This window comes from Pelobates fuscus, chromosome 11 (genome assembly GCF_036172605.1).
Source record: "Pelobates fuscus isolate aPelFus1 chromosome 11, aPelFus1.pri, whole genome shotgun sequence".
NCBI lineage: Eukaryota > Metazoa > Chordata > Amphibia > Anura > Pelobatidae > Pelobates > Pelobates fuscus.
Genome location: NC_086327.1, coordinates 32,893,486 through 32,915,991, shown reverse-complemented (window position 1 = coordinate 32,915,991; position 22,506 = coordinate 32,893,486). Strand labels below are relative to the sequence as shown.

Below are 22,506 nucleotides of genomic sequence, written 5' to 3'. Positions count from 1 at the left end.
AGCAGTAACCACGCCTCCAAGGCGTCCTGATTGGTCCTGCAGCCATTGACTGACAGGTTGTTCCGGGGGAGTGTCCTGATGACTACTTCCTGCCTAGATGCTGTAAAAGGCAGTCACTCCCTCGCGGCCGGCCTAGCATGACCGGATAGACCGCGGGGAAGGGAGCCATCAGACCGTCTGGATGGAGTAACAGCTAAGTCTCTACCTCTTTCGGAGGTAGAGACCACAGGTACCCTGACAGTACCCCCCCTCTCAGATACGCCCACCGGGCGGAATGAACCGGGACGAGATGGGAAGCGAGAGTGATACGCCCTGCGGAGACGGGGAGCATGAACATCCTCCTGAGGTACCCAACTCCTCTCCTCAGGACCATATCCCTTCCAATCAACCAGATATTGTACTCTCCCCCGGGAAATTCGAGAATCAATAATAGAGTTAACCTCATACTCCTCCTGACCCTCCACCTGAACGGGGCGAGGAGGGGCTATTGTGGAGGAAAATCTGTTACATATGAGTGGTTTCAGCAATGAAACGTGAAACGAGTTCGGGATGCGTAAGGTATTAGGAAGAGCTAAACGATACGCAACTGGATTGATACGGGTCAGCACCCTGTAGGGTCCAATATAACGAGGAGCGAACTTCATGGAGGGCACTTTTAAACGGATGTTCCTCGTGCTCAGCCATACCCTATCACCTGGAACAAAGACCGGAGCCGCCCTTCTACGTTTATCAGCGGGTTTCTTGACCAACATAGAGTTGTGCACAAGGATTTGTCGAGTTTGATCCCACAACTTCCTCAAATTGGCAACATGAACATCAACCGACGGCACCCCCTGGGAAGGGGAATCCGAAGGAAGAATAGACGGATGAAAACCATAATTCATGAAGAAGGGGCTTGAATGAGTAGAATCGCAAACGAGATTGTTGTGTGCAAACTCCGCCCAAGGAATCAAACCGACCCAATCATCCTGGTGTTCAGAAACAAAGCATCGTAAATATTGTTCAATTTTCTGGTTGGTACGTTCAGCAGCTCCGTTAGACTGAGGATGATAGGCAGAAGAAAAGTTTAATTTAATACCAAGTTGAGAGCAGAAGGACCTCCAAAAGCGGGAAACAAATTGGGAGCCTCTGTCCGATACAATTTGAGAGGGTATCCCATGTAGGCGAAAAATCTCCTTAGCGAATATCTCTGCCAATTCGGGAGAAGACGGGAGTTTAGGCAGGGGAATGAAGTGTGCCATCTTAGTAAACCTGTCAACCACGGTGAGGATAACAGTCTGTCTTTTAGAGATAGGTAGATCGACAATAAAGTCCATGGCCAAACAGGACCATGGTTTTTCTGGAACCTCCAAGGGTTGCAGGAATCCACATGGAAGCGTATGGGGTTGTTTGGTTTTAGTACAAACTTCACATGCAGCGATGAACTCCTCAATATCCCTCCGTAAAGCAGGCCACCAGAAGTCCTTAGAGATCAACGCGTAAGTTTTGCGAATACCAGGATGTCCCGCCATCTTGCTATTATGTAAACACTGTAAAAGTTCCAATTGAAGAGCAGGAGGAACGAAATGACGGCCCGCAGGAGTCTGTTTAGGTGCTAGATGTTGCAACTTAATGATCTCGGCCAGTAATGGAGAATGAATCCTGAGATTCGTATTAGCAATGATATTGCATTTCGGAACTATAGAAGAAAGAACTGGTTCAGGTACAGTAGAAGGTTCATATTGGCGAGATAATGCATCGGCTTTAGAGTTTTTAGAACCAGGTCTGTAAGTCAGTACATAATTGAAGTGAGTCAGGAATAAGGACCAACGAGCTTGTCTAGAGGATAAGCGCTTAGCCTCCCCAATATAGGACAAGTTTTTGTGGTCCGTCAAAATCGTAATAGGGTGTAGGGTCCCCTCCAACAAATGTCTCCACTCTTTTAAGGCTTTAATGACTGCTAACAGTTCCCTTTCCCCAATGTCATATCTGCTCTCAGGCCCAGAAAATTTCTTAGAGAAGAAACCACAAGGGTGTAATGGTTTATCCACCCCTAACCTTTGAGACAGAACAGCCCCAACTGCTGTCTCAGAGGCATCGACCTCGAGCAAGAAAGGCAGAGTCGTATCAGGATGGACTAGAATGGGAGCCGAGGCAAAAAGTTCCTTGAGAGTCTTGAAAGCACCCAGAGCTTCCTTAGACCAGAACTTAGTATCAGCCCCTTGTTTGGTCATATTGGTAATAGGCGCAATGATAGAGGAGTATCCTTTAATGAAGCGCCTATAGTAGTTGGAAAAACCAATAAACCTTTGGATAGCCTTGAGTCCTTTGGGCAAGGGCCAGTCTAAAATAGATTGAAGTTTTACAGGATCCATTTTAAAACCCTCCCCAGAAATCACGTATCCAAGAAAGTCTACCTGAGACTGATCAAAACTGCACTTCTCCAATTTGCAATATAGACCATGTTGCAGCAGCTTGTGTAATACCTTTCTGACCTGTCTATGGTGAGTCTCAATCTCCTTAGAGTGTATTAGTATGTCGTCCAGGTAAACAATAACACAATCATGCTGAAACTCCCTAAGTACCTCATTAATCAAATCTTGAAATACTGCAGGAGCATTGCATAGTCCAAATGGCATAACAGTGTATTCGTAATGGCCATACCGGGTATTGAATGCCGTCATCCACTCGTGACCTTGCTGGATTCTCACCAAATTGTAAGCCCCTCTGAGATCTAACTTGGTGAAGATTTTGGAGCCCTTAAGACGATCAAATAACTCGGTAATCAGTGGGATAGGATAGGCATTTCTGACAGTTATTTTATTCAAGCCTCGGTAATCGATACAAGGTCTCAGCGTGCCATCCTTCTTCTTAATGAAAAAGAACCCAGCCCCGGCCGGAGAAGAAGACCTCCTGATGAATCCCTTTTCTAAATTCTCCCGAATATACTCCTCTAGAACCGAGTTTTCCTGAACAGACAAAGGATATACATGGCCCCTCGGAGGCATAGTGCCGGGTAGAAGCTTAATCTTACAGTCAAATGACCTGTGTGGAGGCAAAGAATCGGCATTCTTCTTGTCAAACACTGCCCTTAAGTCTAGGTAAAGGTCTGGTATTTGTCTTTCTGTGGACTGAGTAGGATTCTCCGGTATGTTAATATTAGCTAATGGAGAAACCTTGCACAAACACCGATCCTGGCAGCCCTGGCCCCACGAGAGTATCTCTCCTAACTCCCAATCGATAATAGGGTTATGTTTTTTCAACCATGGGTACCCCAGAACTATGGGAACGGAAGGAGACGAAATGAGCAGAAGAGATAAATTCTCCATGTGTAGGATACCCACATTTAAATTAATGGGTATGGTCTCACGAAAGATAACAGGGTCTAGTAGTGGTCTACCATCTATGGCCTCAACGGCCAAAGGTGTCTCCCTTAGCTGGGATGGGAAATTGTTCTTACTAGCAAAGGCTTGGTCGATAAAATTCTCAGCAGCACAGGAATCTATCAATGCCATAGCCCTTACTACTTCCTTCCCCCAAGTTAAGGAAACTGGTAGCAGAAGCCTGTGATCTTTATAATCAGGAGTAGAGGACAAAATAGAAACACCCAAGGCCTGTCCTCTAGAGAGACTTAGGTGCGAGCGTTTCCCGGGCGGTTAGAACAGTTCGAGAGTAAATGACCCTTGGCTCCACAATACATACACAAACCCTCTCTTCTCCTGTGCTGTCTTTCCTCCTCAGAGAGGCGGGTATACCCTATCTGCATAGGTTCAGTAAGCAAAGATATCGTGGAGTCAGGACTTGGAACAGCGGGAGCTAACCTAAAAGAAGGTCTCTGGTTCCTCTCTCGAGTGTTCTGTCTCTCTCTTAGACGTTCATCTATACGAGAGATGAACGAAATTAAATCCTCTAAATTCTCAGGGAGTTCTCTGGTAGCAACCTCATCAAGGATTACATCAGATAGGCCATTCAAAAATACATCCATATATGCCTGCTCATTCCACTTGATTTCTGCCGCCAGAGACCTGAACTCTAGTGCATAATCCACCAGTGTTTGGTTCTCCTGTCTCAGGCGCAACAGTAATCTGGCTGCATTAACCTTTCTACCTGGAGGGTCAAATGTTCTTCTAAAAGCAGCTACAAATGCGTTATAGTTATAAACTAATGGATTATCGTTCTCCCATAGTGGGTTGGCCCATCTCAGAGCTTTCTCAATGAGTAGGGTGATAATAAATCCTACTTTTGCCCTATCTGTAGGATAAGAGCGAGGTTGCAATTCAAAGTGGATACTAATTTGGTTTAAAAAACCACAACACTTCTCAGGAGCCCCACCATAGCGTACTGGGGGGGTAATGTGAGAAGAAGCACCCACTGTGGCTACCTCTAGACCTGAACCGACAGGAGAAACAGGGGTATCACGTATCTCCTCTGGTGGGTTATTGGCACAAGCTAATAGAGCCTGTAGCGCAAGCGCCATCTGATCCATTCTGTGATCCATGGCTTCAAACCTAGGATCAGGAGCAGCCAGCTGACTGTTTGTACTTGCAGGATCCATTGGCCCTGTCGTAATGTCAGGATCGGGACAGGGATCCAACACGCAGAGTACAAACAGTAGCCAGATACGTATACCGGACCTTAGAATGGCCGGACTAACGTAAGTAGTACAGTATAGAATGGTCAAAGACAAGCCGAGGTCGAGGGTAACAGAAGACAGGTAAGCGAGAGACAAGCCGAATCAAGGGTAACAGAGATAAGCAGAGTAAGGTAAACATGCCGGGTCAAAACCAAAAGGGATAATAGAATACACAAGCACTGAGTGACTAGAACAAGCTAGAACCACGACAGGGCAATGAGCTAATGAAAGAAGCTCTGTTAAATACCCTGTTCAGAGCAGTAACCACGCCTCCAAGGCGTCCTGATTGGTCCTGCAGCCATTGACTGACAGGTTGTTCCGGGGGAGTGTCCTGATGACTACTTCTTGCCTAGATGCTGTAAAAGGCAGTCACTCCCTCGCGGCCGGCCTAGCATGACCGGATAGACCGCGGGGAAGGGAGCCATCAGACCGTCTGGATGGAGGAACAGCTAAGTCTCTACCTCTTTCGGAGGTAGAGACCACGGGTACCCTGACAGTATGTTTCTGTGTATGTGTGCAAATGATGCATTGTCTTTGTGTGTAAGGGTTGCATTGTGTGTGTGTGTAATGGATGCATTGTGTGTTTCTCTGTGTGTAAGGGAAGCATGTTCTGTTTCTGTGTATGTATAGGGATGCATTGTCTGTGTGTGTGTGTGTGTGCGCGTAGTGTTAAAGAGCTCCCTGTCTTGCCCCCTGTCCTATAGAGCTGTCCCTTAGAGCTCTCCCCTGCCCCTTAGTGGTCTCTCCTCTCCCCCACCCTCCCCTAGCGGTCTCTTCTCACACTCACCCACCCTCCCTGGGCTCTTCTCATCCCCCCTCCACCCTCCCTGTGTTCTTCTTACTCCTCCCTCTGTATGTTCTCACCCCCCCCGTGTTCTTCTTACCCCCCTCCTCCCTGTGTTCTTCTTACTCCCCCCTTGTTCTTCTTACCCCCCTTCTTCTTCTTAACCCTCCTACTTCTTCTTACCCCTTCCTTCTTCTTCTTACCCCCTTCTTCTTCTTACCCCCCCTCTTCTTCTTACTCCCCCCTCTTCTTCTTACCCCCTTCTTCTAATTACTCCCCACTCTTGTTCTTACTCCCCCCTTCTTCTTCTTACCCCCCTCTTTTTCTTATCTCCCCTCCTTCTTACTTCCCCCTCTTATTATCCCCCTCCCCTCTTCTTACTCCCTCTCTTCCCTCTTCTTACTCCCTCTCTTCCCTCTTCTTACTCCCCCCTCCCCTCTTCTTACTCTCCCCCCTCCCCTCTTCTTACTCTCCCCCCCTCCCGTCTTCTTACTCTCCCCCCCTCCCGTCTTCTTACTCTCCCCCCCTCCCGTCTTCTTACTCTCCCCCCCTCCCCTCTTCTTACTCTCCCTCCCTCCCCTCTTCTTACTCTCCCCCCTCCCCTCTTCTTACTCCCCCCCTCTTTTTACTCTCCCCCCTCCCCTCTTTTTACTCTCCCCCCTCCCCTCTTTTTACTCTTCCCCCCCTCCCCTCTTTTTACTCTCCCCCCTCCCCTCTTTTTACTCTTCCCCCCCTCCCCTCTTTTTACTCTCCCCCCTCCCCTCTTTTTACTCTCCCCCCCCTCTTTTTACTCTCCCCCTCCCCTCTTTTTACTCTCCCCCCCTCCCCTCTATTTACTCTCCCCCTCCCCTCTTTTTACTCTCCCCCCTCCCCTCTTTTTACTCTCCCCCCTCCCCTCTTTTTACTCTTCTTACCCCTTCCCCTGTAGGTGGCCGAGCTGCACTCCAATCCGCGGTCCCGGCCGGAGTGATAGGAAGGTGCTCAGTGTGCACCTTCCTGTCAGTCCGGCCGGGTACAGGAAACAGAAACTCCTGTTCCGCGCGGAACAGGAGTTTCTGTTTCCTGTACCCGGCTGGACTGACAGGAAGTGCACACTCAGTGTGCACCTTCCCATCAATCCGGCCGGGACCGCGGACTGGAGTGCAGCTCGGCCACCTACAGGGGAGGGGAGAAGCAGCTGCAGCCGTCTGAGCGCTCTTTACAGAGCGCTCGGCGGCTGCAGCATTTAAAGGGCCGGCCCGCCGCGGCCGGTCCTAAAAGAATTTCGGGCGGCCTGGGGGGCAATTGCCTCCCTGCCCCCCGGCCCAGCCCGCCCCTGACCACAAACACTTCCCTTGACCTCATGATAGGTACAAGCAATATGACCTATACACATGGACAGGACAAATACCACAAACACTTCCCTTAACCTCATGATAGGTACAAGCAATATGATCTATATGTCAGGGTACCTGAGGTCTCTACCTTTGAGAAGGGTAGAGACTTAGTTGTTTATCCGTCTAGACACGCCATATCTCCCGTTCCTCGCGGTCCATCCAGTCATTCTAACGCTGGCCGCAAGGGATCCGCTTCCTTTTCTAACATGACGCTCGATACGTGACGTCTTGACGCTATCCCGAGCGACCTGCCACTCTATTGGCTTTATCCTATCAGCACTCAGCTGAGGCGTGTCTACTCTCCGGACTCAGGGTATTTAAGCTTGCTTCACTCGTCAGCTCATTGCCCTGTCGTGGTTCTAGCTTGTCTAGTCACTCAGTGCTCTTGTATTCTAGTATTCTCTTTGGTTTTGACCCGGCTTGTTGTACTATTCTGCTTATCTCTGTTATCCCTCTGACCCGGCTTGTCTCTCGCTTACCTGTCTTCTCGTTCCCTCGACCTCGGCTTGTCTCTGACTATTCTCTGTTATACTCTGTACGTTAGTCCGGCCATTCTAAGGCCCGGTATACGTACCTTTCTACTGTTTGTACTCTGCGTGTTGGATCCCTGTCCCGATCCTGACACTATACACATTGACAGGGCAAACACCACAAACACTTCCTTTGACCTTGTGATAGGTACATAAACGTCCATAGAAAAGCATTGAGAAATTCTTTCCTATGGACTGTTTGAATGCGTGTGCCGATCTTGCCGCGCATGCGCATTCGGCTCCACTCGGGAGCTGACGTCGGCAGGGGAGGAGAGGTCACCAGCACCGAGGGAGCACGGCGCTGGATTAGGTAAGTAGCTGAAGGGGTTTTAACCCCTTCAGCCTAGCGGAAGGGGGACCCTGAGGGTGGGGGGACCCTTAGGATTGTATAGTGCCAGGGAAAACGGGTTTGTTTTCCTGATACTATAGTGATCCTTTAAAGGAAAAATAAGCACTGTAAAAAAACATACCAAGATAAAATAACTACGTAAACATTTTGCACAATGCCTTAAATGTCCGTTTTCCAATAGTCTATGAATTTTGGGTTGTGATCTCATGAAAAACTGTCATGTGATTCTGTACAAAAGTACGAAAATATTATTTATCAGTTATTGACTAGTTTATACTTTACACCAATATCAATAGATTAAGCAAAATATCAAAATACTGTTATATAAAAAGAAAAAGGTTTTATTAATATTTGCTTATAGGATCTCTCACACTCTGCCTTCCTGCCCCAGCACTAAACAGGGATTGGCCAATCCGGTGAAATGTAGACAGTAAACAGTGTAGACTGGTCCCCATTCTGGGATCCAAACCAGACCCACTATGTCTCCCATCTTTTCAAGTAATGCATAGAGACCATCACCATGTAACTTCAGGATCACTGGACAGGCAAATATCAACTCCTCAAACTCTTCCTTCTTGCATGCAGGAATCAATACGTCTAGGAGCTCTTAATACCAACTTTGCAAGGATGGTTTTGTCTCACAGGCCCAACTGAATCAGCTCTTAACACACAGGTCCAACAAGTCTGTCACTTATACATAACATGTTTATTCTAAACTGAGGTAGCTCAGTTGGTAAATTCCTTGACTACAGTCTGTTCAAAAACACAAGTTCAAATCCCACCAGTGTTGATAAACGAGTACCATCAGTTTATAATTATTAAGCTGCCAGTTAATTCTGAAACATGCTTTGAGTATCACTGGGAGAAAGATGCTATATAAATACTATTATAAGTAAAAACAGAGAACAGATATCCAATTCCAGAATATAATAAAATATCTCTCAGTACCTGAGTAGATTAATGAGAACATCAAAATATAAAGAAGTGTGTCTGCAACAATCAGAATATTCAAATATATGCAAACTAGACATGAGTTCAACATTCTCACTACAATGTTAAAGAGTGACAGTGACATTTATAACATTCTGTTATCTCCTGTGTCTCAAATTGCTATTTTTGATTTACTGAGCCAAAATGAATGCATGGCATCAGACGAATAAATGGATGAATTAATGAATGGCATATGTGAAGCATTTTCTAGTGATGCAGCCCCCAGACTGCCACAGGATTTGGTATTTTATTGGTGCCCCTTTTTTCCCAGCAGGGGACAATAAAATGGGAAAATATGGCATGACACTCACATGTACAGGGCACTGTGAAATGCGCACCAGTCACACCTCCAGTACTTCGGTCCCTGCTTTCTAAAGACTGAGAGACATATAAAGAGTACAGATGAAGCACAGGGAGTTTTCGTTGTAAACACCATGCATCTGTTTTTTTTTTCATGGTTCATTATTTGCATGATGCTTTCCTAAGTGCATGGTTTCATTTTTAGTATGTCCTTCTGAGAAAACCGTGGGTTGCCTCAGGCTTATTTACCAATGGGTGAAGAACACTTGATTTAGAATTCTAAGATAGATCTAACATCTATTCTTAAGCACCCACAAAGGTAAATGCAAATTTCTACAGCAAATTCTGATCCCATTTGAGGTCTGTTAAGTTATCAAAAGTAGTCATCAATTGGGCTATGAAAAAAAACTACAGAACATCCTTATGAGAGCATTTTGCCCAGATCAGTTGGATACCTGCAGGCCATGATCCAGTTAATGCCATAGGAATGAGAAGCATGAATAATTATTTTATGATCACTTGTAATCTTATCAAACATAGCAAGGCATACAACTTTAAAGCTGTTCATTAAATAGTGAAAGCAAAAAAAAATGATACTTGATTAGGAGCTTAGTTGACGTGAGAATGCCCCAGTGCAAGCCATGTTTTAGATGCTTAAATCAAAATTGTGAGAGACACTCCAACAGCCTAGGGTTGCATTTTTTCATATTCTATTTTTACTGAATGTGGTTCACTAGAGTTGTGAAGAATATGTTGGGTTTAAGTCAACTTTTGGAATGTCACACGTAGGTAGATAAAATGTTACCTTTCGTTTCTCATGTAAGAAATGCACATGTAGGATGTGACACCTGTTTTCTTGCACATGAGGGCTTTTGACACACTTGGAAGAACTGCGTACATAACAAACATTCCATGAAGGTACATAATCTCTCTTTTTACTCTGATTTCAGGGGACGCGCCTTCCTTTTTACAATCTTTGTATTCATTTCCGAGCCATGTCATGCTGAACACACCACTTCTGCCAATGTTGCTAAGCCCTGACCTGCAGATCCAGGCAGATATCGAGGCAGCTACCCAATCAGATGATGATGGAGACACGTAAGGATTTAGAATCAACTACCTTATTGATTGTTCCTCTGCTAATCCATCCTTACCAGCTGTACCCCAAATCATTGGGCCTTTTTCAGCCATAAATTGTGCAATGCACCCCCTTACCAAGCTCTTTACGGATTTATTTGTTAGTGCTCAATCTGATATTCTGTTGGCCCAATTCAATAAGAAGTCTCTTCACCAGTCTGTGTTTTGTGCAGAAATAATGAAAGAAATATGTTTTATGCCACCTAACCAAAAATAGAAGAATTTTCCGACTAGGCTGTGTCTCCAGCTCGGCTAGGTCCGATTATAACTTAGAAAGTTAGTTCTCAACATTTCAGCATTTACAGTGTTATTTACTAATTGGTGGGGATTTAAAATGTAAGGCCAAAATAGCCAGTTTTCACTTTAGTGAATAATCCTGTAATTGTGCAACTAAGATTTACACCTGCATGCACTTCTTCTGATTTCCTGCACGTATGAAGCTCTTATTGTCAGGACATTGGGTAGGCACTGCAGATGAAATCTTGCCCTTTCCGCTAAGTTTATTTTAAAAAAAATAAAAATGTAATTCCGCATGTCCGGGAGCTTGATTTACCTGTTCTATATCTTCAGGCACAATGTTGAAAGCCAAAGACAATTTAATAGACTGGTGTAGATCCACTGACTATTCAAAATAGATATTTACCAACGCAATGTAGATTGAATAAACAACTGAAGTTGAATTAGAAGGATGACAGATAACATATGCATTAATAAGAGATAAGCATATCTCAACGGACACCCACCAACAGTATGGGTTTTGTCAGTATCATCACTGGAACAAAGTTAAGGAATGTCCAAATCCTGGGTATGCCTTTGGTAGGGAACCATGCATGTCAGAGAGCTCAGTTCAGTCACTCGGGTTAGTTTAGTTCTTGTAATATAACTGAAGAGGTTAGATGTATCTTGGTGAAGAACCCTGCAAACAGGAATTGTAGAAAATTCAAAGAGAATTCACAATGAATTAAAATTTTTACCCCAAAATAGCTCATTCGAAAACTTGGAGAATTATTTTTCATTCAGCTATTATTCACTTTAAGTTACAGACAATCCATGCTATAGCTCCCATTTTATTAATACATACTTAATAAAATGTACACTTACCTTAAAGGGACACTCTAATCACTGAAGCAACTAACATGATTATTCAGTTATGTGAAAATTTAAAGTGAATTTCACATTTTAGATCAAAATAGCAACATTTAAAAACATTTTCTATGCCATCTAGGCTTCCAGTTTGGCTACCTTGGCCTTCAATTTGAATTTGTCTTTAGTGAATTACCCTGTTAATCTTAATGCAGTGATTTGGGTACATAGACAATGCTTCTTTTTTTCACACAATGTGAAACATTGTTGTTTATGAGAAACTGTAATGTTTACATTTGTCCAAAACCACACCTCTATTGGCTGTCAGACAGACATCCACTAGAGGCTCTTCCTCCTTAAGACCTTTGAAAATCGAAGGTTATTACATTCAGTATAATCATTCCCAGCATGATTATGCAGTATGTTAATTATGCTTCTCATTGGATTAAGTGCTTCTCTAAGAGAAGCATCTGACTGCTGGAGCAGTGTTACCACATGAGTTTAATTTGACTCAATGCTCTTCCATCAAAATAATTACTGAATTAGACCAAGATCATAAACGTGATCTTACAGAAGAAGGAGTGACTGCTATGAGACTGTCCCAGAGCTTGATTACAGGAGAGTTTTTAGGTCTCAGATTTCCTGTACCACACACACATGCCAATTGCTCCTAACTCATGCTCTGTTGTGCTTCTTTTGTCTAATATCTTCAACAGAAGGAAAATAAGAGCTGATTTGGTATAGGTGCTTAGCACTTATTTATAATACCAATAAAGGCCTGGACATAATATTTTTGAATAAACTTTGCAAATGATTGATTATATATAAAACATATCTTTTTTTTTAAATTCTTTATTTTTGATGTGCATGTATAACAAACGTTGGACTGTAATGCCACAACAGCATTCTTAAGTAATATAAACATACAGGAGTTCAGACAGTTGTGAAGCATTTAGCAAGTGCGCACACATTTTTTTTTTAAACAATAGATGAGAAAACAGGTTGGGTACATGCTGGTTGTCCAAAATGAATTACCCAGACTAGTGGTGACAGTAGCTTAAGGGTATAAAGTTAATCTTAGTCATGGGATTCAGTTAGACAGCACATTTTATATGGTAAGATGCAAGCTAAAGTCTAAACTGGTGGAAAATGTGCAGAGTAGTACACAGGTTTTAGAGGAGGAAACGGGAACAGAGAAGATGGGTGGGCTCCCTAGATTGACTATCTATGTAACAATAACTTTGTTCTTGCCGGGCACCGTTATACATACAATCTGCTGATTGAGTTTGGACAGTAGCACATCATTAACTAAACATATATGCATTGTAAAGATTGTGTTAGACGGCAGTAAAATTATGAGTGTCCCAAGATGTATATGCCTGTCCTGGTGGATAAGGGTTAGAACAAAAATAGGTGGCAACATACTGTTAAACATACAGTCTTCCAGGTAAGCCGAGGCTTCCGACATAGTCCACCGGTGCCCTGCCAGATGGGTCAGCTGGTCTGACCGCCCGATATCTCTGGGGTATCCCCGCAGACCGATTTGCTGTGTGGCGTGGTCATGTCCTTGCCGGCGGTTAGATGCCCCGCAGTGCTGTGCGTTCTGGGCACCATGCTGTTGCTGATTCCTCGTGGCCATCAATGGGGATCCTGTACAGGCTGGTCTTTAGGCCCAGGGAGGCAGTCGCGGCAGCCAAGCTTCCTCCGTGAGTAGGTAGGTAGTGACTTTCAAGATGGGCCATCGCTTGTGTTCAGGCTTGTGGTTTGCAGGCAGGGATCTCCAGTGAAACCCTCTTGTGGAGGTGCCGCTGCTTGCCGGATCTGCCCGCAGGTACATATTTTTCGGAGGGAGCGGTGTGGGCCGCGCCTCGGTTTTGGCGCCAGCATCTATGGTCTCCGCCATCTTGTCTGCTGCGCCTTGGTGTGGGATCCGGGCGGCCCTGCTTTTGCACCCAGGATGGTCGGGGCATGCTGGGGGTGGGGACCGGGATCACCCCCCCGGTCCATGGGGGGGGGGGGAAACGGGGCCACGTCTCCACGGGTCTGGCTCCTGTCTGAGCACCGCTGTGCAGGATAGCGGGGCAGCGGCCGTCTGCCCCACTCACCGCCGGAGTAGGCCTCGTTGGCGCCAGTGAGGATTTATCCACCAGGGGACTGAAACCGGTCGGGCCAGCCTCACCCTGGGTCCGGTGCTCTCCACCCGCTGAGTTTCGCCGTCGCCTGTCAGCTTTTTATGCCAATCTAGTTAGATTTCTGGTTCTTTTCGTTAAAAGTGTCAGGAGCTGGTCTGACATGCGACCAGCTCGCCCGGCGGCCTGGCCCCGCCCCTATAAAACATATCTTAATATTTTTTATCTTTTTTTTATATATTGATTTTTTTTTAATGTGACATAATTTTTGATATTTTAATAATTTGAAAATAAAAATTTAAAAAGCTTATTCAAAAATATTAAATAATTTGAAAAGCTTCTCCAAAAAATATCAAATCAAGGCTAAAATTAGCACAACTCACAATCAGATTGCCTTAAGAGAAAAGAGCAATATCTTTGGCTTGATTTTAGGGGTGCATATAAAAATACATACCTCAGAGTAGTATTGTTTAAAAGGGAAACTGCCACTTTCAAGGTTTTTTAAAAATGTTTAATTATATTTATCCCTGTATTTGTGAGATGTAAAAAAATTAAATTAAATGCAGAAATATGCACTTTTTTATCCCGCAACTAAGTGTCTCCATCGTAGCTAGCTGTCAGTCATGCTAGAAGCTCTGTCCTTTCCACTGTCAGTCAGAATAGAAAACATGAGGAGAAATTCCACCATCTTCTATTTCCCCTCTTCATTTGCAAAGTTTGCATTGGCTTTGCCTTATCTGAACTGGATTATGATGTAATTTGTTAAGACAGTCATATAAATGTAATAGAAAACAACCCATTTTCTGCAAAAAAAAAAAAAAAGGTTAAAGGAACACTATAGTCACCTAAATTACTTTAGCTAAATAAATCAGTTTTAGTGTATAGATCATTCCCCTGCAATTTCACTGCTCAATTCACTGTCATTTAGGAGTTAAATCACTTCTATTTATGCAGCCCTAGCCACACCTCCCCTGGATATGATTGACAGAGCCTGCATGAAAAAAAAAATGTTTTCACTTTCAAACAGATGTAATTTACCTTACATAATTGTATCTCAATCTCTAAATTGAACTTTAATCACATACAGGAGTCTCTTGCAGGGTCTAGCAAGCTATTAACATAGCAGGGGATAAGAAAATGTTAATTAAACAGAACCTGCAATAAAGAAAGCCTAAATAGGGTTCTCTTTACAGAAAGTGTTTATGGAAGGCTGTGCAAGTCACATGCAGGGAGGGTTCATAAACAAAGGGATTTAACTCCTAAATGGCAGAGGATTGAGCAGTGAGGCTGCAGGGGCATGTTCTACACACCAAAACTGCTTCATTAAGCTAAAGTTGTTCAGGTGAAAGTTACAGGTGATTTTCATTGTTTTATTTAATGTTGTAAATTCCACAGAAGTGACAGTACCCTTTAAAACACAGTCATTATCTTTGTGTTTTATAGACATCCGTAAACTATCAGCAGATCCTTAGTAGCTGTTAAATTGTTACACTGGAAGATAAATAAACGAACAATTACTAATCTATTTGGTCTTTTTTTTTTTTTTTTTACTTTGTATATAATATATATATAAAAGAGATATTATTATTTTATATTATATATAAAAACGTCTAAATGGGCATTATGTAAAAACAGAGAAATATTTCTAACATTGCAGTTTTACTAAATATAGAATTAACTAAAACACACCAGAGTAATCTAAAAATGGGACACTTTGGTAGATATTGTTTTGTATGTTAAGAACAAAAATCAGAAATCAATGATAATCATTGTATTTTGGTGGAATTAACATATTGATTGCTGTTTTGGTGGGTATCCTTTTACATGAGTGCAGACACGAATGGCAAAACATTTTATCATGGAAAACATTTTATGTCAGTCCACATGTCACAGTGTATGTTGTGCTTTGCCAGACAGTTTATGTTGTGCTTGCGTGTGTCTGATATTTATTAACACGCATGTGATCTGGAAGCCAGCTGTTAATGTTGTTACTGGAAGTGATGGACGGGAGTAGAGAAACCACCCAATATGCCGTATAGAAACCACACATCTTCACCCCACTCCCCACCAACACTCTGCGACCACAGATTTCCACCTAGCACCTCTGCATGCCCCCCTCTCCCACCTTGTTTACACATTCTGCACTATGTGACCACAGGATTCCCCCTTTTCTTCCCATGTTAACCCCTTAACGACGCTAGACGGTTCAGGACCGTCATCGGCATTTTTGCGTTGCCGACCGACGACGGTCCTGAACCGTCCTAAATTTAAGAGGTACTTACCCGATCGCCGTCGTTCCCCCGGCGGCGATCGGCGTTGCTCCAGTTGTGGGGAGACTGCCTGCAGCCCAGACAGTCTCCCCATGGCGGATTAGGACCCCTGTGGCCATGTGATCGCCCAACAGGGCGACCACATGGTCACAATAGGTGTCCAAGTATCTGCCTGCAGGGGGACTGTCTGTGCTGACAGGCAGTCTCCCTGCCAGTGTAAAATCAGAAAAAAATTAAAGTTATAGTGAATAAAAAAAAAAATATTATATATGTGTATATATATATATATGATATATAGACATATATTATACCTATATAATATATGTCTATATATCATATATATAATGTCATGCTAAGTTTATTTTTATATTAATATGTACATATATTAATATAAAAATACACGTATTATTAAATTACACACATATATATATAATATATATAATAACTATATATATTGTATATATATATTATTATAAAATACAAATAATAAGTAAATTAAATTAAATTAAAAAAATAAAAATAATAATAAAAATTTAAAAAAAAATTATATATCTATACGAAATTTTATTCTAACTGTATTTTGATATTAATATATATATATTTATATCAAAATACACTTAGAATGAAATTGTATATATATCTATGTATATATAAATAAATAAAAAGAATACGAACTATTCATATGTCCATATACAAAATTACATAAATAATTATATAAATATACATGTAGACTTCAAATATATAAATATGCATATATATTTAAATTCTACGTGCGTATTTATGTAATATTTTTACCTAATTAAGTAATTTTATTAATTGCAATTTGAGGGACCTGCCTGCCAACCCACGCCGAAATTGCAGAGAATTTAATTTGCTAGCACTGTATTTTACCCTGTAACGTTCTACGACACCCTAAAACCTGTACATGGGGGGTACTGTTTTACTCGGGAGACTTTGCTGAACACAAATATTAGTGATTCAAAACAGTAAAACATATCACAGCGATGATATTGTCAGTGAAAGTGACTTTTTTTGCATTTTTCACACACAAACAGCACTTTTACTGATGATATAATTGTTGTGATACATTTTCCAGTTTTGAAACACTAATGTTTGTGTTCAGCAAAGTCTCCTGAGTATAAAAGTACCCCCCATGTACAGGTTTTATAGCGTTTTTGAAAGTTACAGGGTCAAATATATGGGTCAAATATTTTTACATTGAAAATGGCCAGGTTGGTTACGTTGCCTTTGAGAGCGTATGGTAGCCCAGGAATGAGAATTACCCCCATGATGGCATACCATTTGCAAAAGAAGACAACCCAAGGTATTGCAAATGGGGTATGTCCAGTCTTTTTTAGTAACCACTTAGTCACAAACACTGGCCAAAATTAGCGTTCAATTTAGTTTTTTACTTTTTTCACACACAAACAAATATGAACGCTAACTTTGGCCAGTGTTTGCGACTAAGTGGCTACTAAAAAAGTCTGGACATACCCCATATTGAATACCCTGGGTTGTCTGCTTTAAAAAAAATATGTACATGTGGGGTGTTATTCAGCGATTTATGACAGATAATAGTGTTACAATGTCACTATTGATACATTTTAAAAATGTATGTTTTGAAACCGCAATATCCTACATGTACTTATAGCCCTATAACATGCAAAAAAATAGCAAAAAGCATGTAAACACTGGGTATTTTTAAACTCAGGACAAAATTTTGAATCTATTTAGCAGTTTTTTTCATTCGCTTTTGTAGATGAGTAAAAGATTTTTCACATAAAAGTCAAAAAACATGTATTTTTTTTTCAATTTTTCATCATATTTTTTCATTTTTTTAAAACTAAATTACATGAGATTATATAAATAATGGTATGTAAAGAAAGCCCCTTTTGTCCTGAAAAAAACAATATATAATTTGTATAGGAACAGTAAATGAGAGAGCGGAAAATTACAGCTAAACACAAACACCACAAAAGTGTAAAAAGATGCCTGGTCGCAAATGTACAACATCGCAAAAAAAGTCCAGTCCTTAAGGGGTTAAATACTTATATCCTATCACACTTGCAGTCCCTTTGCTCTCTCACCTCCTTTTCTATGTACATTTGGCCTTTGCACCCACTCCATCCACACCCTGTTAGTTTTGAAATTGATTTCTTCCTGTATCTCACTATTTCCTTGTATTCCATTGCAATATGTAAACACTTCAACAATTCCTAACCTTATTTGTATGTCATGTTACTTCCTAGCCTTTCGAATTCGCTAAGGAATTAATTTATCCTTCCATTCTTGCTTCCCCACACCGGTCTTCTCACCTATTATCTGTCTATCCCTTTGTCTTGTTTGTCTGTGGAGATACGGCTACACTAAAGCAAAAGATCAATGTATTTAATTTGCTCAAATGTTTTTTCTAAGCATATTTGTTGCAGTGCAAGCATACGTGAGTTAAACAGCTGAGGAGCTCTGTGATACACCCACATACACCGCACATTTTACTGAGCGTGTGATTGTCCTGGAAAGCCCTTAGAACCATTTATAAAATTTGCAAATTACTGGGAGCTTGATTGCTTGGGAGCTCTATGATAACAGCATATTACTGTGTGAGTTTTATTGTTATGGAGCGGTGGAATACACTATAGACGAAGGACACCAGGGTAAAAACAATAAACTTGGGTTAGACATGGAGAGCAGCATGTTGCAATTGGCTGATATGTCAAAATTTTTGTGTTCTATCACCTTCCATTTAGAGTTCTCTAAGAGAAGGAATCTATTATATGAGAGAACGTTATCAGAAGTTGCCTAGACCTTTAATACAGACAACACAATGTTGCATGACAATGAATTGAACAAGTGAGGATACATTTGTAGAATCCAGGATTATCAGTCGTTATTCTCTCTGTCTTCATTGCTTCTCTCTTCTCCTCCACCCACAAGGCTATTTAGTTTCACTTTATAGTAAGAGCTGTATTTTCTGTGAAATCCCTTAAACTTCCTAAAACTGACGCACATGTAACCATTTCCTCCTCCCCTCTGCTCTCTTCTCTTAAACTAATAACGTTTAACAGCTCTTTCCGTTTGGTTCAACTAGGTGCATGCATAGCTCAGGTCAACCACCTATATGCACGTAAATCACATGCTTTGTGTGCATTTAATCTGTTCTGTTCTTACCCCAAAACAAACAGTGATAAAGCAGGGCTCAGTTATAAAGGTCAAATATGGGAAAACATTCTAAAATCACCATGGAAACAAACAAAAATAAAATTAACTATTTTTATGATTCCACCTTCAGATATTTAGTCCATAGTTCAAATTGCCTTCACCTTTTTAAGGCAATCATTTTGTTATAATTATATGTTTTGTTATAATTTTTCTTTCAACTAAATATTTGATGTTTTTTTTTGCATATGAGATTTAGTTTTTATTATCATTAGCAATGAATCATTGGTGTAGGTGTTTTAATGTGTACAATGGCAGTTTATTCACTATATATCCACCGGTGTTTTGCCCTGCCCTTTTCATTTAACATTCTTAGGGTTGGCTTATGTTACATAAGATAACATTATCACTATTAATCGAATGACATTTTTCCAATTGCAGTCTATTTGTTGCCTGTTTGAAAAGAGATAAAATTAATTTTAGTAACAGACTTTGTTACTCTGACTTGTGTGTTCAGATTCAAATGAATTGTGATTAGTCTGAATTTTGGATGATCGTCACATTGGTCGAATTCTGTAACTCCAAATTGCTACAGTGAGGTGAAAAAGTATTTGATCCCCTGCTGATTTTGATCGTTTGTCCACTGACAAAGAAATTATCAAGCTATAATTTTAATGGCAGGTGTATTAACAGTGAGAGACAGAACAACAAAAAAAAAGAAATCCAGAAAAATGCATGTCAAAAACGTTATTAATTAATTTGCATGTCAATGAGTGAAAACAGTATTTGATTCCCTATCAATCAAGATTTCTGGCTCCCAGGTGTCTTTTATACAGGTAACGAGCTGAGATTAGGAGCACTCTCTTGAAGGAGGAGCTCCTAATCTCAGCTCGTTACCTGTATAAAAGACACCTATCTACAGAAGCAATCAATCAACCAGATTAAAAACTCTCCACCATTAGTGATGTCGCGAACATAAAATTTTCTGTTCGCGAACGGCGAACGCGAACTTCCGCAAATGTTCGCGAACGGGCGAACTGGGCAAACCGCCATAGACTTCAATAGGCAGGCGAATTTTAAAACCCACAGGGACTCTTTCTGGCCACAACAGTGATGGAAAAGTTGTTTCAAGGGGACTAACACCTGGACTGTGGCATGCCGGAGGGGGATCCATGGCAAAACTCCCATGGAAAATTACATAGTTGATGCAGAGTCTGGTTTTAATCCATAAAGGGCATAAATCACCTAACATTCCTAAATTGTTTGGAATAACGTGCTTTAAAACATCAGGTATGATATTGTATCGATCAGGTAGAGTAAGGGTTACGCCCGCTTCACAGTGACAGACCAAACTCCCCGTTTAACGCACCGCAAACAACCGCAAACAGTCCATTTGCACAACCGCAAACTCACCATTTTTTAAATGTATAAATACAGCCACAACCACTTATCCCAATCACACACCTTTCCTAACGTCCTATCCCATTAAAAGCATATTACCGCGTATTTAATAAAACAGATAGACCCCCTACTTCATCCAGGTTACCGATCGATGGTTCGATATTCTGAGCCCTCTCTGATTTACTGTACACGACTATTCGATATTCCCACAAATTTTATATAGCATTTTATGTTTGTTTGAGACCACCTTAAAAATATTGGATATCGCAAAAAATCATGATCACTATATACTTTCTCTACAAACCTCTAAAACTAACCAAACTACTCATCCATCCCCTATACCACTTTATCCCACCTAGAACTAGTGCCCAGTTAAAATACTTGACTCTTACTTACCCACACTCAGTCATGCCACACACATTTCACCACTACTCTCACTGAATCCCTCTGACTACGGCTAAATTCATCTTCTACATCAGAACACTACTCCTAAGATTGGGTTGTATCCATGTCTCGGGTCTTTCATTTAGAATAGGGGCAGCTTCGGTCTCCTTCAACACTGACACTCCAGTGCATATTATTAAAAGATTGGGCAGATGGAAATTCTCAGTCTACAACCGATATATTCCTCATCCTGAGAAAGAAATTAGGAAAGCTTTTAAAAGTTTGGCTTTGTAAATTTGATGCAATAAGTGTGTTTTCACCCTCTTTGCACGAACCCGATTTACATATATTACTAATATGTTTCTGAACATATATATTATATTATTCACTCACTCACTCACTCACTCTCTTGGCCGGCCTAAGACATCATGCTGCCTAGGTCCAACGATAAACTATGGGGGATAATGTATAATTAACACAGTTTACTGGCTATGGGGGGATAATGTATAATAAACACAGGTTACTGGCTATGGGAGCGATAATGTATAATAAACACAGGTTACTGGCTATGGGAGGGATAATGTATAATAAACACAGGTTACTGGCTATGGGAGGGATAATATATAATAAACACAGGTTACTGGCTATGGGAGGGATAATGTATAATAAACACAGGTTACTGGCTATGGGGGGGAAAATGCATAATAAACACAGGTTACTGGGTATGGAGGGATAATGTATAATAAACACAGGTTACTGGCTATGGGAGGATAATGTATAATAAACATAGGTTACTGGCTATGGGGAGATAATGTATTATAAACACAGGTTACTGGCTATGGGAGGATAATGTATAATAAACACAGGTTACTGGCTATGGGGGGATAATGTATAATAAACACAGGTTACTGGCTATGGAGGGATAATGTATAATAAACACAGGTTACTGGTTGTGGGGGGATAATGTATAATAAACACAGGTTACTGGCTATGGGGGGATAATGTATAATAAACACAGGTTACTGGCTATGGGGGATAATGTATAATAAACACAGGTTACTGGCTATGGGGGGATAATGTATAATAAACACAGGTTACTGGCTATGGAGGGATAATGTATAATAAACACAGGTTACTGGTTGTGGGGGGATAATGTATAATAAACACAGGTTACTGGCTATGGGGGGATAATGTATAATAAACACAGGTTACTGGCTATGGGGGATAATGTATAATAAACACAGGTTACTGGCTATGGAGGATAATGTATAATAAACACAAACACACACACAAAAAAATTAATAATAAAAAAAAAGAATGCAGCTTCAGAATTAATCTAAATTGTATGCTGTCTAGGAGGTGGGAGGGTATGGGAGGGAGGGTCTGCTGCTGATTGGCTGGAATGTTTCTGCTGACTGTGAGGTACAGGGTCAAAATTTACTCAATGATGACGAATAGGGGGCGGACCGAACATCGCATGTGTTCGCCATCCGTGGCGAACACGAACAAGCTATGTTCGCCAGGAACTATTCGCCAGCGAACCGTTCGGGACATCACTATCCACCATGGCCAAGACCAAAGTGCTGTCCAAGGATGTTAGGGACAAGATTGTAGACCTACACAAGGCTGGAATGGGCTACAAGACCTTTACCAAGCAGCTTGGTGAGAAGGTGACAACAGTTGGTGTGATTATTCACAAATGGAAGAAACACAAAATAACTTTCAGTCTCCCTTGGTCTGGTGCTCCATGCTCTGGTGCTTGGTTTGGCCACCAAGTACTAAGTCAAAGGGGTCAAATACTTATTTCACTCATTGACATACAAATCAATTTTTTACTTTTTTGACATGCGTTTTTCTGGATTGATTTTTTGTTATTCTGTCTCTCACAGTTAAAATATACTTACCATTAAAATTATAGGCTGATCATTTCTCTGTCAGTGGACAAAGTTCAAAATCAGCAGGGGATCAAATACTTTTTTCCCTCACTGTATATGTTTGTTTTATC

The 22,506-nt window shown here is 41.5% G+C and overlaps 1 protein-coding gene across 2 annotated transcripts in view; it reads left to right on the top strand.

The window, feature by feature from the left end:
• The window catches only part of BCL3 (BCL3 transcription coactivator), a 77,782-nt gene that overhangs the window by 28,644 nt on the left and 26,632 nt on the right, over positions 1-22,506 (top strand). For both annotated transcript variants that reach the window (XR_010085996.1, XM_063436096.1), the window contains exon 2: positions 9,892-10,039. Coding sequence is in view for 1 of the 2 variants with exons in the window: in XM_063436096.1 (XP_063292166.1) it covers positions 9,892-10,039 (148 nt within the window). In the remaining variant the exon portion in view is untranslated. The remainder of the gene's footprint in view (positions 1-9,891; positions 10,040-22,506) is intronic.